The sequence below is a fragment of the Mastigoproctus giganteus genome, chromosome 11 (assembly GCF_048544385.1).
Source record: "Mastigoproctus giganteus isolate SK-2022 chromosome 11, ASM4854438v1, whole genome shotgun sequence".
NCBI classification, from domain to species: domain Eukaryota; kingdom Metazoa; phylum Arthropoda; class Arachnida; order Uropygi; family Thelyphonidae; genus Mastigoproctus; species Mastigoproctus giganteus.
Genome location: NC_143585.1, coordinates 50,130,701 through 50,151,905, shown reverse-complemented (window position 1 = coordinate 50,151,905; position 21,205 = coordinate 50,130,701). Strand labels below are relative to the sequence as shown.

Here is a 21,205-nt window from a genome sequence, read left to right as displayed (position 1 = left end):
CGCCGGACTATGACACTTCCTCCTCCCAACTTCACATTTCGGACAACAAACTCAGGTAATAAGAGCTCTTCAGTCATCATCTATAACCAAACAAGTCCATCAGACCATTATGCATGACATCGCTTCACAGGACAGATTTCTATTGATCCACAGTCCAGTTCTGGTACGTCTTTCACTGTACCAATCTAAGGTTAGTATTTTTTTTTTGTTTTCAGAGGCTTGTGGGCTGCAGCTGTTTCCTGAAAATCCATGGCATGCAGCCCTCTAAGTGTCATGGAACAGGTAAACCTATGGCCGCTCACAGTTTCAAAATCAAATTCTCTAGATCTTATGGCAAGATGAGGAAATCAGTTGTCTCAAGGTGCGTCAGTCCCCCTCTCACTATCACTATTACGCCTACCTCTTCATTCCTTCGGCTCAACATCACCTCTGGACTTTCATTCCTTCGGCACGTCCCAATTTACGATTTATAAATGTTTAATGCCTAAAAAATTTCACTCGTAAGCATTTTTACAACAGTTCACAGCACTATCATTCCCCTCTGAAAGTCTGTTAGCTCTTTCTGTGGGTTCATCGTCGGCATGCACGTTTGAAATGAATTGCAGATTAAGTTCTTTGTTCTTTGTTCTTTGTTCCTCGATGATTTCTTTTCACAATTTGCGAGAAGTCTTCAGACTTATGTGACGTTAAGTTCTCGCTTGATCTTGTTTTTATAAACATCTCTCTCTCTCTCCATCTGTTTACAGTGTTACAGACATTTATTAGAGGCGTTCCTCACACCCTTAACTACTTATTGGAGCATTTTACATCACTGATTTGTGTACATACAAGAATTTCAAAACATCACATGTTCTTATATGAGCTATTAAACCGACGAATTCGCTGAAAGTACTGTTTATCTTTTTTTCTTTAGTCTTTCTCAAGGAAACCTCTTAACAGGCAAAAAAAAAGTTTTGTTCTCTCACGCAAACATTTTGGGTCAGTGGAGAACTGTACGTTGGGCTATTTGTTTCATGGCTACAAAACCGGGCAGTGGCATCGTTAATTCTCAACCTGACAAGTCACTTTGCATTCTTGGTCTCCACCCAATTCAAGGCTTCCCTGGAATCGGTTACGTGAGGGACCTGAAAATTAGTTAGGCAAAAATGGCCACGCGACTTTCGGTGGGCCATTGCTACTAGGAACATTTATTCGGCTGGGAAAACAAAAATACTTTTAAATAAATCGACTGTTAGCACGAAAATGGAACTTAAGCTGCAAATGGGGACTGCCACAATTGACGGAATAACAAACTATCCGATCCATTCGAGGCCGGAAAACGACCTCATGAACACGAAGTGTTTTTAAGCATCAAAATATGCCACGTTTGAAGCAGCATCGCCTACTTATTTGATGCCCCTGCACTTCGGAGCGTAGCCAATTATTCAGAATTCTGACATTTACTTGGATGTCGAAAGTCGTATTCAAATCGTTGTTTTTAAATCACTCGTCCAGCTTGCTGTACAAAGTAGATATTCATTTCCTAAGAGGTTTTTATTTAAACATTGGCTAAATTCAGGATTTACTTAATGCGAAAATGTTGCCAAAAAACACGAGTTTTACACACTCAGCTTACATACTATTACTGAGGATATAGAGAGAATAGCAAATAAATCTGAAGAATTTGAAGTGTTGGTTCAGTTACCAAATGTGGACATTACAGGAAACAGTGCATCCTCTATCTCAAAGTAACACTGTTTCTCTGTTAAGGGATACAAAATTAGAAAATGGGTATGCGTCTTCAACAGGACGGATGAATTGCAGATGAGCTGAAAAAAGGACAGTTGAGGTTAAATATCGATAAAAGCAAGGTACTGAATATGGATAGCAGTAATCCCAAAATAACGTACCATTTTGTTGGTACCACACTCAAGGTAGTTGATAATGAAAAAGATCTACGAGTGACTGTACAGTCTGACATGAAGTTCTCTGAGCAGTGCAAAGAGGCCACTGAGAAATCTCATGGACATCCTTCAGTGATATACAGGAACCTTGCTAGCAGAGACAAGGGATCCTGCTATACAAGGTAATGGTTAGGCTGAATCTTCAGTACTGCATACGGTGTGGAAGCCTTATTTTAGGAAAGATGAGGATCTGTTGGAACGGATACAGAGAAGAGCAACAAGATTAGTGAGTGGTATAAAAGGCTTCTCCTACCAAGAAAGATTCAGTTGTGCAGATTGAAGCATTTGGAAACTAAACGAAGAGAGCTGGTTGAAGGCTTTAAATGGATTGAATAAAATAAATTCTGTGGCATACTAAATCTTTCTCTGATAATGCATATAAGGGGACATAAATCTGATTGATTAAGGACGGTTACACGATAGATGTGCGAAAACATTTTTTTTCTGCTAAAATAGTGGTTGATGTTTAGAACAAATTCCAGTCTCGTGGTTTCAAGCATTAGAGAAATTATTAGAGGGGATGCTCAGACGAAGAGTTTCTTGGCTGCCACTGTATAAACTTGCTTGTATCATTTTTCTGATGCTAATCCAATCATCATCATCATCAGCCATTTTCAATCCACTGCAGGATGAAGGCCTCTCCAGCACCTTTCCAGTTCGTTCTGTTTTGTGCAATGGCCATCCATTTACTACCCACAAACTCATGAATTTCATCTATCCATCTCCGCCGTTGTCTTCCAGTTTTCTTCTATCTCCTCTTGGGGTTCATCTGTCATCATGTCTTCGAGCTATGTGTCCTGCCCAAGACCATTTTAGTTCTTTGGTTTTTATAACAATGTCTTTTACTTGAGTTTGCTGCCTAATCCATGTGTTTCTTTTCTTATCTAACAGTCTGATTCCCAATATAATTCGTTCCATTCTTCGATGTGTAGTTTTCAGCTTCTCTTCCATTCTTTTGGTGAGTGCCCAAGTTTCACTTCCATAAGTCATGGTGGGGAGTATACATTGGTTCATTATTTTACGTTCCAGACAAATTGGGATATTGCTCCTCAGTATGTGCATATATTTCCTGAATGCTATCCATTCAAAATTTATTCTTCTCTTGACTTCCAGCCATTTATCATTATTACAGCTAATGACTTTTCCCAGATAAGTATATGACTCCACCTTTTCAATTACTGCTCCTTCAATCATTATTTCCCTTTCTGTGGCATACTTGTTTATTACTTTTGTTTTAGCCATATTCATCTTTAGTCCAAAATCCTTACTAACTGTGCATAACTGATTAAGATTTTCCTCTAATTCTTTGGGATTGTGGCTTATGACCACAATGTCATCTGCAAATCGTAAATGGTTTAGGTACTCTCCATTCACATTGACTCCTCTCTGCAACCAGAAATTTCTAATCTTCTGAAAGCTTCTTCAAGGGCAGCAGTAAACAGCTTCGGAGATATTGTGTCTCTTTGTCGTACTCCTTTCTCAATTTTAAATTTACTACTGTGTTTGTTTAGTCTAATAAAGGAGGTAGTGTTCTCATATATTTTCTTCAAAATCATAATATGTGGGGTATCTATGCCTTGTCTTTCCAGTGCCCGAAACATTGCCTTATGCTTTATGGAGTCAAATGCCTTTTCATAATCCACAAATGCCAGGCATAATGGTGTTTTATATTCATTTCCTTTCTCCATTAGCTGTGATATTACGTGAAGGTGATCCATAGTTGAGAATCCTGTCCTAAAGCCAGCTTGCTCTTCCTGTTGATTCTCATCCAGTATTCTTTCTAATCTGTTAGTAATGACCCTTGTGAACAACTTGTAGATGTGGGATAACAAGCTAATTGGTCTATAATTTCCAATTTCTGATTTATCTCCTTTCTTATGCAGCAAAACTATGATTGCATTATTCCACTGCTTAGGCGTCACACCTTTTCTAATGCATTTTGTGAAGAGTGTTGCCAGTTTTTGTGTCATGTCTCTTCCTCCCAATTTTAAAAACTCTACAGTAACTTCATCTGCCCCTGGAGCTTTCTTATTCTTCATTTTCTCCAACGCATGTTCTACCTTATCAGGAAGAATATCGGGTATGTCGTATGTGTTATTAATTTGCGATCCATCTTCCCCACTGCTGGCATCATTCCATCGCTCCTTGTATAATTTTCTATAGTAATCTTCTGCTAATCCAATACTCAGGCTATATTTTCATCTTTGTTGAATCTGTTTCAACAGCAGTTTAGCAATCGTTGTTTTGCAGTTATTGCAGATGGCGAGACTTCGCTTTCATTAATTTTATCACAGGGTATCCCACAATACTCTCCTTCAGATCGTCTTCTGTTTATCCTGTACTTTAACGATAGTCCCTCATCTTTCAGACTTTCCGGCAACATCAAGTGTCAACTATTACAGGATGACTACATCTGCAAACAAATTCATCTTCTCATTACACAAATTTTCTCCTCACCGCCATGTCCTTCTCTCTTCGATCACGTTTTCTTTCGTGGAGAATTTAAATGTTATCAAGAAATTGGTCGTTATGTTCCACTCCAACCTTTTTTCTTTCTCTGATACCTTGCCTCTTTCATAGGATTAGTTTTTAACAACGAAAGAAAAAGTGATTATCACCTTCTGCGAACAACTGTTACTTCCTATTTATTTCTGAATACTAAAGAAATATTTATAGTAATGAACTTTCGCTTGCATTTTACCGAAATCGTAAAAACGATTTTCTTGATAGACAGCCACTAAAACGGGGTTGAGAATAACCACTAAGCGATAGTAATAAAGAGGATGGATAATAAAATCAAATCGACTATCCATTGTCAGCATGCCAAAAATTTCCCGAGCTGCTACTCTCCACCTACTTTCAGTGAGTATTCTTATATCGGTCTTTAAGCGCCCCCCTTTTTCCTTTTAATCAACATGTCGTGCGTCACGCAACATTGGTGACCATGACAACACATGTGATATATTGTATCCCCCGCCTAAATTTCTTGGCTAGTGTTGAAAAGTGCTCTCCCACACATCACGTATCAGAACCTCATCTGGAGAAACCAAGGAATTCCATCAAATCCCAGAAAGTACAGTGGTGAGAGGCGTTATTAAAACGCTACTTTGCTATGAATCCGGCGCACGCAGTGACGTAATGAAGTAGTTAGTTTCCAGAATTGGACTGCAGTTATTTTGTAATTCAAAAGAAAAAAAAAGATTTCTGGGGATATTACATTGAAAAAAGGCTATAATGTGTAACCTCTTGCAACGTATTCTGCATACGCTGATTTGCAACGTTAACAACCTTCAAATGTTTTATTGACAATCTGATTTGGTGGGATTTATTCAGCCATAATAATTCCTTTGATATCGAAGAAAACAAGAAGTATGGTTTTCATTTTGATTTTGACATTCTTGCTTTTTTCTTGGATTGATTTGTGTTCCATTGCATTTATTGCTTTTAGTTTATGGGTAGTACTGGAAAAGCTAAGTTTCATTGCGAGTAATTGCAGTACTCAGAAAGTTTGGATCTTGTTAAATTTTTTTCAAAACATCTTCACAGACTTGAAGTCTTCTCATTCTTTGATCTTTATTCAAAATTTTCGGCACCATCTTGGCACACACATTTTTTCTCATTAAAAACTATTTCTTCGTCCATATTGAGTTCTGATGTAACCATTCTAATGCTTAAACGATGATCACTTCTAATCATTGTCCTTATCCAGTCCTCATTTTCATCAGTTTTCATGGATACCGGACAGCCTGGTTGTTCATTGTCTTCCACATTCCCAATTCCTTCTAAAAAATCTTTTATGCCATTTAAACATACAAGCTTTTGACATAGCATCTTTCCCACAAACTTGACGTAACAACTCATAACTTTAAATTGCTGATTTCTTTAGGTTTGTTAAAAATTTGAGGTTGATTCTTTTTTCGGTTCTTTTGTCTGTCAGTTTTTTCCGGCAAACAGCAAAAACACAAGGTGATGAAAACCTGTCTCACTGCAAAGCGAATGAGCGTGTTGGAACGTAACTAGTTAGGCAACTAGAGAAAGGTTCAAGGTCAACTGCTTATGCCTTTGTTTCACTGGTGGTCCTAGGTGCATGCCACTACATGCTCTCGTTATTTAAAAGCCACATTTGTATAACTCGACTCCTAGTAGATGGATTTTCATGGGATTTCACATTTCATGAGATTTCAACAAATTGTTTTAGAATAATTTGTTGATCGATCTAAAATTTCATTGAAATATGCAAAATAGAAATTATTATTACTTTGTCCGTCTGTACGCATGTAATAATTCCACTTCCAGTCGATAGGTGCCATGAATTTTTATATTTGTCTCTTTTAGAAAGATTTGTTCAGCTGTCCCAAATTTCATTGAAATCGGACCAATAGACGTTTAGCAATTATTATTTATTCTTTTCACACGTATCGCATATTGTAGTTGAAGCACTGGATATTGTCTTTTATGCATCGTTGATTGGAGAAATAAATGGGCAATGTGGCAGATACCACAAACGAAATATTCTCGATTCTAGAGTATTCACAGTGGTTGCTGTTTGCTCTTTTTTATTATAAATCAGAAACAAACAAACAAAAATCGTATTCAAAACTTTTTTTTTTTTGGAATGGAAAACTTATTCCTATTTTGATTTACTTTCTTTGTAAATTTTATTTTCATTTTATTTTTATTTTATTGAACACTAACTACAAAGATAACCAAAGAGCAAATATAGTTCTTTTGAAAAATTACATCTCGAACTTGTATTATGATTATTGCAAACTTATTTAAGAACTTATGCCACATATAATCATTAGCATTAACATTAGTAGAGGCATACGATGCAAGAAAGCAAGCGTATACAGCATCAGCTAAAAAAAAAACCCTTCCCATTTCACCCCTCCATTCGTCCCAAATGCCTGTCCTTAAATTTATTTAGGCTATCAACTTCCACAACAAGGGATGGAAGGCTGTTCCACCAATCAACCATCCGCTGGCTAAAGGCAAACTTCCGCACATCCATTCTACAATTGTCTTTCCTCAATTTGAACTATGCCCCCTCAGGTCTCTTAATCTGAGCAAGAGGAAGAATTCCATCAGCATTCAGATTGCTCAACCCATTCAAGTCAGATCACGTCGAAGGTGCATACTCTCTACGCGCTGCAATTTGCAGAAATTAAGCCTTTCTTGTTAAGAGCACTCTTTTGTTCCTCTCACCAATCTTGTTGTCCTTCTTTGTACTCGTTCTAGCAACTTTACATCCTTTCTAAAATGAGGCCTCTAGACCTGTACACAGTACTCTAGGTGAGACCTGACCATTCCCTTGTACAACCATATAATCACCTCCCTGTCCCTGCTAGCAAAATACCTATATATCATTGACCTGTCCTGGCAGCTGGTCTGCACTGATCAGCAAACTTCATATTTGACTGCACAATTACCCCCAGATCTTTTTCACTTTCCACTTCCTTGAGAGTAGTACCACACAGTTGGTACGTTTCTCTTCGGTTATTGCTACCCATATGCAGTATTTTCAATTTGTCAATGTTAAACTTCAGTTGCCACTTCTCAGCCCATTTTCCCAACTTATCTAGATCCAGTTGGAGTAGCATACTGTCTTTACTGTCGTTAACAATCCTGCCAATCTTTGTATCATCTGCAAACTTGGACATTAATCCTGATGCACCTTCATCAATATCATTGATGAATACACAAAACAGCACCGAATCCTGGGGAACTCCACTAATAACATTTTTTCACGAAGAGCAATGTCCATTGATTACCGCTCTCTGTCGTCTCACATTCAACCATCCCTTTATCAATTGTAGCAACTTACCCTTAATGTCATACCTCTCCAATTTGTACAACAGTCTTCCATGTGCAACAGTATCAAAAGCTTTCCTGAAATTCAAGTATATGATATCAAAATTATTTTTCCCATTCAGTTCCTTTGTGACCAAATCATAGTATCCTATCAAATTGGTCAGACAAGACCTTCCTTTAACAAACCAATGCTGTATCTTAACTATTACTGCAGTCTTGTCTAGATGATTCTACAATGCTTCTTTAACAAGTAACTCCATTATTTTCCCAGGAACACAAGTTAATCTAACAGGTCTATATTTACTTGTGTCACCTTTTCAACCCCCTTTTTGAATTGGTAATACATTGACACACTTCCAGTCCATCGGGACCTCCCCTCAGTCCAAGGAAGCTCTCATAATTAGGGCTAAGGGTTTGCTTACTTCCTTTGCTGCCTCCCTTAATATAATTGGGTAGATCCCGTCCACCGCAGGTGCCTTTCTAATGTTTAACTTCAACAATTTCTCCTCCACTTTGCTCTCAGTTATTACAAAATCACTTAGCTCCCTATTAGAGTTTGATAAACTTCTGGCATTCCCCTCATTGAATAACTCCTCATGTGTGACTGTAGATGCAAAATACTCATTTAATTTATCAGCTACCTGAGCATGATCACCAATAGTCAACCCATCTATGTTAAGCGATCCAATCTGATTCATCCCTTTACTTCTAGAGTTTACATAAGTAAAGAACTCTTTGCTGTTTTTCTTTGCATCCTTTGCCAAATATTTCTCGTAATCTGCCTTCGCCTGCCTAACCTCCTTTGTGACTTGATAATTTATATGCATCCCATACATTTTCCTTCTCTGCCACGAGCCTCACTAATTCATCTGACGTCCATTTACGCCTGAACCTTGAACAGTATTACTTAGTTGGAATGAAAAGCCTAGTAGCCTCCAAGATTAAGTCCCTGAAGGCTTTCCATTTAGAATTTAACGTTGATAATATCATCAGTTGATCCCATTGTACAAAATTTAAAAACTGTCTGAGACCCCTGTAGTCACCTTTACAAAAGCAAAAGCCCTTCCCTTTAGCCATGATGGTAGTTACATCTTTAAGTAATTTCCACATCAGTGCATTGTGATACTGCCACCCAGTGGTTCCTTTATCTGCAAATTCTTAATGCATGAATAATCACTGCTGATAATCAGATCAAGAGTATTACTCCCTTTGATTGCCTCTCGAACATGCTGCTGCAGAAAACAGCAGTAGCCGAGTGGTCAGCGGCGCGGATGCATAAGTACACGTGCCTTGAGTAGCCGCGGTTCAAGCCCGTGACTGCAAAATACGGTGCTGTTTCTTGTATTCTGTTTATATTGTGAACTCCTCTGACCGTTTGGTAGTCCCGGAGCATAAACAGAATATTTATTTTATTTAATAAATCCAAAAAAGTCTTGCTAATGTGCGAGTGACCAACCCACAAATTCCAGTCAATATCTGGGAAGTTAAAATCCCCCATTATAAGACATTCTGATTTACTGGCCCACTCTATTTCTCTGAAGAACTGCTCATTATACTTATCAGATTCATTAGGCCTATAACACACATCCTACTTTCAATTTTCCTTTCCCAGTGCTTATCTCACACCAAACTGACTCAACAGTGCACTATTCATCTGTATCAACTGGATGAACTTCCTTAGATTTTGTGTGTTTCTTAACTAACAGCATAACCCCTCCTTCGTTCCTGTCCTGTCTATCCTTTCTGTACACATTGTCTCCCCAAATTCCAATTCTGCATTGCTTATATCTGTGTGACATCACGTCTCTGATTTCCGAACAATATCTGCCTTTGATATCTTGACTAGCAATTCAACTCATCAAATTTATTAACTATACTCCTAGCATTGGTGTACATGCAAGTATAAATGCACCTGTTTCTACTCTTAGTTACACTAACACAGCCCATGTATTTACTTGTTTCACTACGACTCCGAACAGTCCTGGAAATCTCCATTGACTTGCTTTCCATGCTGCAGCTCATTCTAATAGAAGAAGTGCAAGAATCCCTTTTGCCTCTGCCTGCTGTCACTGTTAACCTTTTAGTCTGTGTATCCCCACAAGCTATCAGTTTTCCAATCCACCTAACACTGCCTCAATAGCATCAGCAAATCTTCTTGCACCCTTTCTATTTAAGTGTATACCATCCCTGTAGAAGCAGTCTCTCCTTTCAACAAGCACAGACCAGGCTGAAAAAAATTCTACCCCTTGAGCTTTGCAAAATCTCTCCAGGGCGGAATTGATCGACAAGGCTCTCCTCTCATCATATACTCTCTCCTATCGTGTCTGGGCAGAATTGCAGACAATTTCACATTCAACCCTAACTCGTGACTTTTTTCCAACATTGGCCTGTACTTGTTGAGTAAATCTGCAGATCTCCTACTCTTAATGTCATTAATTCCAACGTGTACAACAATATCACCTTTTGTGCCCTTAAAAGATGTCATCAACCTTTGCCCCTGACAGATATCCTGGTCCTGTTCCACCTATCTTTCTTGCATACTATATTCCCCTTCTCCCTGACAATTGAGTCACCAACAATAACTAATTCCTTTGGGACTAGAGCATTCTGCCTTGGGATTGCCGCTGCGTTGCCTGATGCACATAGGCGCATTATAGCCATAGTAGCTTATGCGCCATTAAACTCCCATAACAACAACAACAACAAGCCTGATGCAGAGGAAAAATTCCCTGAAATACTTTATGCAAAATAAATTTTCTGTTTATACTCTGGGAGGACCAAACGGTCAGAGGAGTTCACAAATAGACAGAATACAAATACAAGAAACAGCACCGTATTTAGCAGTCACGGGCTTGAACCCCGGTCACTCAAGGCACGTGTACTTATGCACCCGTGCGACTGACCACTCGGCTACAGCGGCCTTTAGTTTACTACACTTATCCTCTATAATATCTTCGACCATCATATTCAAATTAAACCTCAAATTTGAACATACCAACATTACATGTTTGTTATGTATTATAGTTATGTATTATTTGTTATGTATTTGGTCCTTGAGGTTGTCACAGACATTCTCTCAGATATGCCAGACAAGCTGTACTTGCTACCTGGGAGTCTAAAATGCTGATGGAACTGATATTCGGGTGACACTCAAGTCAAGTGGACAAATATCGGCGAAATCCGGACGGTCTGTGACAGCCAGATCCTCTGCTTGAACCTTCACGATGGTGGGACTGTTAGTAATCCCGGGTATAACCTCCATGCACAAGCACACGGTGTGTGACCACCCAAATATGAACCAACGTAAGAAGGGGTCGAGGTGTGGCGCCCACACCACGTGGAGGAATACCACCCCTCTGTGTTACCAGGCAGTACTAGGTGGTAGATGACGCTCATAAACTGGTGCAATACCATCACTTTGCTTATTGGAGGCTTGAAGTGGTGGAACCCATGTTTAGCCTCTAGAGCTAAGTTCCGGTCAACCCTTCCCCATCTTTTTCATCATGCAGTATGACTGACGACTTTTAAGGTTATGATGAAGATCGTGGCGAGATCTAATATTCCTTACATTTCGAGGGTACAGCTCTAAACCGGTGTTTGCAGGCCGGCCGCTAGTTAGTACACCGGACCGAACCTATTGGTAACTCTCTGGGAGGCTTCCGGATCAGCTATTGTATAATCTTGCTACCTCTACTCTGCCAGATAGTGACTGGAGGGAGTCCGACTAGTGTGTAGGCGGGGGACATTGTCGAGGCCACATTATGTCAAGGATATGGGTATATTCTTACCATGTGTACGCCATATACAAATATTTCATTACTTCATACAGCATGTTCCATCCACTTTTTCTTACTATTGAATACACCATGAATTGTCAAAATAATAGAGCAAGTTTATCTGCGAAAAGATCTAAACCTCTCAAGCACTTCCTAATTCATTTCACAGATATACGTGGTCTCAATTCTAATCTCAACGATGTCCATTTCCACTTGCAGTCTGCCAAACCCCATGTACTTTTTCTGACAGAATCTCAGTTTTCAGTTGATTCAACTACTGCTCATCTCAGTTGCCCAAATTATACGCTGCATGATTCCTTTCTCTTCAAAGGCGGTACTTGTGCATATGTCCGTTCTGATATTCCCTGTCAGAGACTTGGTAATTTGGAATCTCCTCTTTTCGATCTTCTCTGGCTTAAAATCTCTCTACCTCATTGTGTCAAATTCATCTGTTGGCTCTGCCGTTCTCCCAACTCCACTAATCACTTGGAGCTCTTTGACTTCCTTTCTTTGCAACTTGACTTTCTCCAGTCCAACTTTCCTAACAGTGAGGTAATTTTCCTTGGTGATTTTAATATTCAAAACCTCAGCTGGCTTCCGTTTTCTAGTCACACCGAACAAGCTGGTCGAGATTCTGAGGCTGTTACAATTACTAATGATCTTGCACAGATTGTTCATTTACCTACAAGAATATCGGACAATCCTAACACTACAGCCAACATGCTTGATCTTTTTCTCACAAACAACCCTTCTAAGTACACGGTCGAAGTGAAAGGTCTTTTAGACACCTCAGATCACAACTTTGCGATTGTCTCTTCTCCAATGGAGCCTTTATCTCATGGCTATTCCCAATCTCGTATTGTTTGGCATTACAAGAATGCAAAATGGGATGAGCTGCAAGATTTATTTTCTTCTTTTCCTTAGTCGGATTATTGTTTCAAAACTTCTGAGGTCACCGTTTGCTCAGATCGTGTCAGTGAAATTATTCTTGCAGGAATGGAATCCTTTATCCCACACTCCACTTTAAAATCTCGTTCTTTATCTAAACTGGTTTTCCAATAAATATGCTAAGGCTGTTCAAGAGAAGAACGTTGCAGATCGTAATTGGCTTGTTTCTAATTCTTCAGTTTCATTTTCTGCCTACACCAAAGCTCGCAATAATTTTAAAGCAGTTATTAATCAGTCCAAAGTAGAGTTGGAACAGGCTAAGAGTAGAAAACTTGCTTCTTGCCCTAATGGTAGCCGAGCATTCTGGTCTCTTGCCAAAGCTATTGGCCGCAACTTTTGCCCATCTCTGCTCCCACCTCTGTCCAAACCAGATGGTTCTGTTGTCACTTCAGCGAAGGATAAAGCTGACCTGCTAGCATCCCATTTTTCTTTCAACTCATTTATTAATTATCTTGGTAAAACACCTCCTGCCATTCCTAACACGCCCCATTCAATGCCTCCTGTGGTCTTCCGTCAAAAGGATGTCAGAAGGATTTTGATGAAACTTGATGCTAACAAAGCTCCGTGTCCCCATGCTATTTCTCCACTTGTTCTCAAAACCTGTGCTCCTGAACTTACTCCTGTTCTTTGCCACGTTTTTTTACTTTCTTATTCCGAGGATGTTTTTCCTTCTGCTTGGAAATTTGCTCATATCCACCCAGTTCCTAAAAAGGATGACAAATCCCTCCCATCCAATTATCGTCTCATTGCAATTACGTCTACTCTTTTTAAAGTAACGGAGAAATCAGTTAACCGCCAACTCTTAAACTACCTAGAAACCTTCTGTCTGATTAACGATCGCCAGTATGGATTCCATCAATGTCGATCCACTGGTGATATTCTGGCTTATGTTACCCGTTTATGGACTAATTCAATGGAAAAGTTCGGTGAAACACAAGCAGTTGCTCTTGACATCTCAAATGCTTTCGATCGTGTTTGGTATAAAGGTCTTCTAAACAAGCATCCATCTTATGGTTTGCCAACTATTTTTTGTAATTGGTTATTTAGTTTTCTCTCTGATCGCTCACTGAGGGTGATGGTAGATGGCTCTCTGTCTTCTAACTTCTCCACTTATGCCGGTGTCCCCCAAGGTTCAATTCTTTCCCCCTCTCTTTTCCTCTTGTATATTAATAACCTTCTTCCATTGACTGGAAATCCTATCAATAGTTTTGTCGATGATAGCACATTGCATTCCACTTTCCATTTTGAGAAACCTTGCCCTGCTCAATAAGCTTCAACTTATCGAAAATCTGCTACCAATTCCTTAAATGCCGATCTCCAGGTAATTCTCCAGTGGGGCAAAGACAACTTAGTTGATTTCAACCCTTCTAAAACTCAGTCTTGTCTTATCTCGCAAAAAGGAGTCTTCTGCTCCTATGCGTATCTTTGTGACACTTCGATTTCTAGGCAAAATGATATATCTCTTTTGGGGATTAACCTGACTTCTAATTCTTCTTGGCACAAGCACATTACAAATATTGCTTCCTCTGCATCTAAAAAACTTGGTTTTCTCTTTCGCTCTCGGCGTTACATTTCTTCCAAACAGCTGCTCACTCTGTATAAATCGCAAATCCGCCCTGCCATGGAATATTGTTCCCACATCTGGGGTGGTGCCCCCAAAACCTCTCTCAGGCTTCTTGATTCCATTCAGAAGAGGGCAGTTAGGTTAATTAATGATTCATCTCTAACAGAGTCTCTCCACTCGCTTTCTCATAGACGTATTGTTTCTGCTGCATGTCTTTATTACAGATACTTCCATGGGCACTGTTCTTCTGAATTGGCTTCTATAATTCCCGCTCTCTCTTTCAAAACAGTCCGAACACGTGCCTCCACCAGCCAACATCCATTTACTGTCCAACTTCAAACTCACAGAACCAACTTTTCATCTTCCTCGTTTATTCGTCCGACTTCCGTTTTCTGGAACAACCTTCCTTCATACGTATTTCCTGAAAATTACAGTCTACAGAAGTTCAAGTCTAATGTCAACAAATACCTTCTTTCATCTTCTGAATCTCCAACCCAAGCACGGTACTAAGTACTATAGGTTCTAAAACGTCTGGTGTTTGGGGTTTACATAAAAAAAAAGAAAGTCTGAAGCATTTCAAATTTTCCTTGCAATAACTTTGGGGAATATCAACGGAAGAACTGAAATCTGATAGGATCAATAGAATAAACCAAAAAGGTGTCAAATAAAATACTTTCCAACATTTGTACAACTTTTTAACCACGCTTTACATTGATATTTCAGTCCACCCTCTTCCTTTGTTGTCAACAGTGGAATTCCTTGGTATTACTTTGAAATATATTTTTTTAAAGGAGCACTTCGCTATTACGAGGATGACTCTTCCAGAGGCTACTGGGCCTCAGAGTTGATAAACGTGTAGTCTTGTAACGGAAAGTGGCTCTACGGTATTTCGTCTTTTATATTTTAGATGACAAACTGTAAATGACACTATAAACGGAGACGAATACCAACCATAACAACATGAGCAACAGTGTGAAGTAAACACAAATAAATAATATAGACCATTGTGCCCCATCTCCTCGGAAGGCCATAAAGTCCTCAATGGCAAGTGCGTCACTGCATTTCTAAAATTAAAAAAATCATTGCATCGCCGACCTGACAGATAAATCAACCCACCAATGCAATACATTTGAATACTTATTTATTAATTAATATTGATGTCGGTCATCGTTGGTCACATTATTTTCTTTTCCGTTTATAGCTATATTTAACGTGACTTGGACCTGTTGCCATCAAGGGGACGCTGCTAAATTTGAATTCAATGGCATTTTTGTAAACTTATATTATTTAATATGTTTTATAAATTATATTAGGAGCACTCTAGAAAAATTGGCGCAATGTATAACCTTAAAAATTTAAATTTGAAAGTAGCGTATTTGTAAATACTTGACTAATGGCACATTTTCCCTATATTATCAGGAAGGAACGACTGCCCTTCACCTAGCTGCTCAGCAAGTTAGAGAAGATATGATAAGACTTCTACTAAGTAGAAGAGCCGATCCAATGGCAGCTGCCGGGGTCAGTAACCAAAGGAAAAAAATCGTATAATTTTCATATTTCATATAATCATAAACGTAAAGTAAAGTCAAAACTTCTCGTTTCTCCAGTAATTATTCCTTCTTAAAATAATACAGTTCCCATTACTTAATAAATATACCACATGTAACCAGAGTTTGTATTTCAAATGTGGTCAATTTTTAACCTTTTCAGCAAAAAGGACTTCTTCCAATCCACGTAGTTTGTACAAGGCCTACAGGGGCTGCATTAGCGCCACTTCAGCTACTGTTGAGGGCTTCCGGTAAAACTCCCAGACTCTTAAAAGATAAGGTAATTCAAATCAATTTATTACTCGAGCGCATACAAAAACAAAAGAAATTAAAAGTATCGCTTGAAGTTTATAAAAAATACAATATAAACAACGGAATTCAGTGCAGTAATTTCTATCCAGGAAGGCTGCATTCCTTTGATGTACGCCGTAGAAGTTGGGAATCATGGCGTATGCAGGGAACTCCTGTCCATCGACCCCAAAGAGCAACTTGCTATTCGTCGTCCAGATTCACGGGACACGTGCTTACACGTGGCAGCCAAAAGACGAGATGTGGATCTGATGAGGCTTCTCATAGACCGGGGAGCGGCTGTAAATTCCCAGAATGTACGTGCAGAAAGACAGAATAACACACTGATAACTTTCTTTAAACAATTTGGTATTATAATATTGCGTAATATTAAATAAATGTTACACGACATTGTTAATATACTTTTTAAACGTATATTTCAGGCCGATGGAACTACTGTTTTGCATATTGCTGCTATGGAAGGAGAAGAAACCATGTTGAAACTCCTTTATCAAACTAATGCACGTGCGTCGATATTGGATAAGAAGGAGAGAGCCCCCATACATTTAGCGGCGGAAAGGGGCAACACCACGGCAGTGGAAATTCTTCTGGAGAAATTCCGGTCATCCGTGTTCCAGAGAACGAAGGTAAGGGTCCATGAACCGTAGTGGGCACAGAGAATATGGAAAACTTTTCGTTTCTTTATTTTAGTAATAAATGAATAATTGAGAGAATCACACACTTCCCCAGCTTCTGGCAAGTGTGTTAAGAATTATTTCTTTCTTTCTTTGCAGGATGGTAGCACTCTAATGCACATAGCTTCGGCAGCCGGTCATCCAGATATAGCTATGATATTCATGAGGAGAGGAGTTCCGATTCATACCTCGAACAAAGTAATTAAACATTTATTTGTTTCATTTCTTTCATTTATTAAGTATTATATTACATGCTGCTGTTGCATCTGAGATAACTCAAGATGACTCATCTGAGATGAGCACAAGCTATGCCTTGCACAATCAACTACACAAAATAACTAATAAAAATGGAAAACTTAAAAACTAGTTTGAACCATTTGAAATTTCGAATGAAGTGTTGAAATTCCAACGATATCTCAACAAGTGAAACCTCAATCTTGAAGAGGGAGGTTGAAGCTTCACTTATTCACTTCTGTTGTTTTTTTACCAGGTCACTCCACTCACTCCGAATTTCTGACTAGGACAGTGAAATAGTCACGCCATCACAATATAATAACTGCCTGGCCATTTTATTTAACCATGGAGGTGTGGACTACGAGAGCCTTCATGCAATGCACTACAGGAGTTGGGAAGTCTTCGTAGAAGCCATTGATCTCGAGCATCAACAGGAAAATACCCTGCGTTGGTGGACGAATAGAAACGAATGGACGGAGGACCGGAGTCAAATCTCCCTAGATGATCCGATGAGTCCTGATTTATGGTTTTAAACACCGATAGAAGAGTGCAGCAAACTATATGAGGCACCGATACTATCTTGTACACACAGTACAAGCTGGTGATGGAGATAATGCTGTGCAGGCATGTTTTCTCGGCCAGAACCTGTTCTTGGGGAGGGCAATTGATGCTAGACATCCAGTAAACTGTGTATGGAAATCTATATGTAATTTCATCAAAATGGTGCTTAGAAGTCCTCAAGTTGGTTTCGGATTTGGGTCTCCTCTACAACGTGACGTCACGCTCCTGGCGTACACTTGATCCCCTTATCCCACTACAGGCCACATTGAACGCCAGGAGCTTACCTGAACGTCGTGTCGTTGTAGACTAATACATGGCACAGTTGCATGTTTATCCATATCGACAGGGACATATTCATGGTGACAATGCATCCATCCATTTCTTATATTTTCACTTAAATATCTGAAAGGATGATTTGGGGAAGTGAAGAATACTGGAAACATCTGTCCTAATCAGCCAATTTTCCCATCTTAATGAACTGTGAGATGAACTGGAAAGGCGTGTTCATCAGCGCAATTCTCGGCCAATATGATCCCAAGAATTGAAAATAGTTTTTTTCACATGAATGATCCAATATTCCTCGTGTCATATTTTGAAACGCCTTCTGAGAGATTTGAGGCACATTACTGCGTTAAGTACACGATCAGGGGGAATTTTAATATCCCTTAGCCCTGTTCGAATTCGTCTTCTGCATTGACGCATTCCTCGAAATTCCTATATCATTATTTTTCAACACTTTGTTGATCGGAGCAATGATTCGGGACAACAGAAGCACTCCTATTTACTTTTTTTTTCTCTTCTTTGGAGAATGTTTCAATGTTGGGCAGTTGCCAATGTGTGTGTCATTCTTCGGACCTTAACCATAATATACATACACTGAATCACTAAAAAGCATTCTGATATTTTACAATTTAATATCTCTTGAAATAAAAACATATAATGATAGATTTTTTTAAAAAAATCTTTCAGGATTTTGAAAGAAACTCATTTGATTAAAAATATCTACATTTCACCCAAGGGAAAAAAAGATTCGATGAAAGAACACAACTTTAGTTCTTTCTCATCCGAAGAACATAATTTAATTAATAAAATATGTAATCAAATCCTGTATCGAATAGTGGAAAAATCTGAAACAATCCGATAGATGTGGAGACCTTTGGTCTCCACATACTAAATGCCTAACTTTTTTAAATCTCCAAAAGCAGTGGATTTAAAACTTTATACACACGTTCTCTGCCCTTCTAAAATGGAATTAGTCAGTTCCTTCCCCGCTTCCGAAATAATTCGATAACTAAATGAAGAAAAGTTTTAATATCTCTTTTCTCCCTAGATCATTTCACCTCCCGGAAGCCTTCAATAGTTTTAAATCCAACGCTCTAAAATACAATGCTAAATCGACTTCAGTGATTTACACCATATTTTAAATGAATTATTCTATTACAGTCTGGAGAGAAATGCATCCATATAGCTGCCAGGTGTGGCCACGTGGAAGTGGTACGAGCATTATTGAACAAAGGGGAGTACGTGGATGTCAAAACGAACGTGAGTATTTCTCTTAAAACTTACCACCAGTAAAATGTAATCACACAGAACTGAATTCTATAACCTAAACCTAATTGTTGTTGTTTATTTTTAATCATACCACAAAAATATTAGATTTTTTACTGCTTTTAGTTTTAAAGTACTGCATTGCAAATTTTCATTGTCAGAATCAAATTCTTGATTCATAAGAATCAGAATTGATTTCGCGATCCAATTCTTGCAATTGACATTCTGAGGATTCCAGAAATTCTTTGGCAGTCAGATATTAGCATATATCTCCATCTAGATAGGCATCATTTCTGTGGGAGAGGGAGAAATTGGTTTATATTTGCTCGAGTCCACCTGATTAAACTATAAGTGTTATTTAATCGAACTGCCAGGAAGGGGGCCATAGAACATAAATTCATATGCATATATAATTCTGGAAAACATCATATACAACATTTTATTTACAAAACACTCACTATAGACTTAACTTTACGTTATTTGTTTATTCTGCTCATAAAATTCAATTAAATAAAAAGAGTATTTGAACGTCTTATTGATACAACTGTATCTATATTGCAGGATAATCACACATCACTTCATTTAGCTGTGAATGCTTGCCAGCCAAAGGTCGTTGAGACTCTATTGGGTTATGGAGCTGAAATCAGGCTGAGGGCCGGAAAAGTGAGTTCAGTTATTTAAAACAATAAAATAATATAGTTTTATTTATTTGTGTTTTTATTGGTTATTTTATTGGTAAATCCGAGAATTTACCAATTTGCTTTGGTAAAAGTCCGAAATATCAACATTTCACTGTATTTTGTCCTATTACAACCCTCCACGCCCTTATTAAAAAATCATAAAAGCGAATTAACCATAAAATTAGCATTATTAACAATTAACATCACTATTATTAACAATCTTTTGAGGATATAGTGTCCAAATATTTCAGCTTAAGAGATGCTGTAAAACACGTCTCTGGAGAATAAGAATTCCAAAGATGCAATTGCACACGAAAATGTTTCAGGCAAAGTATGTTTGCTGCGCAGATCGTCTAATATGATATTGAGTTCGAACCATGGAAGTTTACTATGTAACAACGAATACGTATTAAAATATCAGCTAGTAAATCATATGTACGTATGGTTCATGTTTCACTAATACGCTAAAATTTGTGAAGAAGTATTTAATTAATAACTTTACTTATTTTGAATTGTTGGTTTCTAAAATCCATCTTCATCATTATCATTCGAATATAATTGGAGAAGGACGTCACGTAGTGTGGTGGTTTTCCATGAAATCTATATTTCTATAATCACCACTCTTATACCGCGTGAATATTAAGATAGTTTATTTGGCAATTATCTAAATCCCTATACATTAAGGTAACGTTTCAGGAACCTTGCCGGAACCCATCCTCTGACCATACATCGGCTATTGCCAGCCTCCTGCTTGCCAAACATCTGAGAACACGCAGATGGAATTGAAACATTCGACAAGCAGGAGACTGGCAACAGCCAATGTATGGTCTGCACATGGATTCTGGCAAGGTTTCCGAAGTTTGAGACGTCCATGCTGTCTATAAACATTCAGAAGCTAATAACAAAAAGACATTAACGAATCTTAAATTCAAGTCCAGTCAAAAGTATTCTTCTTTAAATTAAATTTTTAAATTCTCAGTGATTTATCTCCACAAATATATATTTGTTAGTTTTATTTGTCTATGAACTTGAAAATAGTTAAATATTGCACCTTGTAAGCTGGCACTTTTTGAAATATCCTCACGCCACAACCCTGAATTTTCATCTTAATTTTAAAAAGTAACCAGCGACTTATTTGAGCATTTTTTGCATGACTAAACCGGCAGATTAATGTCTCTAGACACTTTTCAGTAATTTCCTATTTTACTTATCAAAACAAATACTCTGAATTAATTTTAATGGATGTCTAAAGCGAATTAATATCATCTTCATAAAATTAATAGCGTGATATTTTCTTTTCTTTTCAGCACGGTGATACACCACTGCACCTTGCAGCTGGAGTGCTTGGAGGAGAGAAATGTGTTGAGCTGTTGATAAAGAGTGGTGCTGATGTCAACTGCAAACAAGAGGCAAGAGATTACTTTCCTGATCTATTTTTAACCCTTCCAAATGACTAAATAAAAACATCAGGCCTAAAAATAATAAATACATCTCAACGACTAAGAAACGCTTTTTATAAATAAATTATTTTAATTACAAACTTTTAACAATTGTAAGTTGTTACGTGATTTTACCTGCGTAGTAAAAACTATGTACTTTGATTAAACATT

General features: G+C 38.2%; 1 protein-coding gene across 1 annotated transcript in view; it reads left to right on the top strand.

Annotated features, from left to right (window-relative positions):
- nompC (no mechanoreceptor potential C) overlaps positions 1-21,205 on the top strand; it is a 103,786-nt gene that overhangs the window by 37,299 nt on the left and 45,282 nt on the right. Inside the window, exons 3-10 of the mRNA XM_090384425.1 lie at positions 15,462-15,560; positions 15,753-15,869; positions 15,991-16,194; positions 16,321-16,524; positions 16,672-16,770; positions 18,811-18,909; positions 19,477-19,578; positions 20,903-21,004. Of these exons, the coding sequence (XP_090240551.1) occupies positions 15,462-15,560; positions 15,753-15,869; positions 15,991-16,194; positions 16,321-16,524; positions 16,672-16,770; positions 18,811-18,909; positions 19,477-19,578; positions 20,903-21,004 (1,026 nt within the window). The remainder of the gene's footprint in view (positions 1-15,461; positions 15,561-15,752; positions 15,870-15,990; positions 16,195-16,320; positions 16,525-16,671; positions 16,771-18,810; positions 18,910-19,476; positions 19,579-20,902; positions 21,005-21,205) is intronic.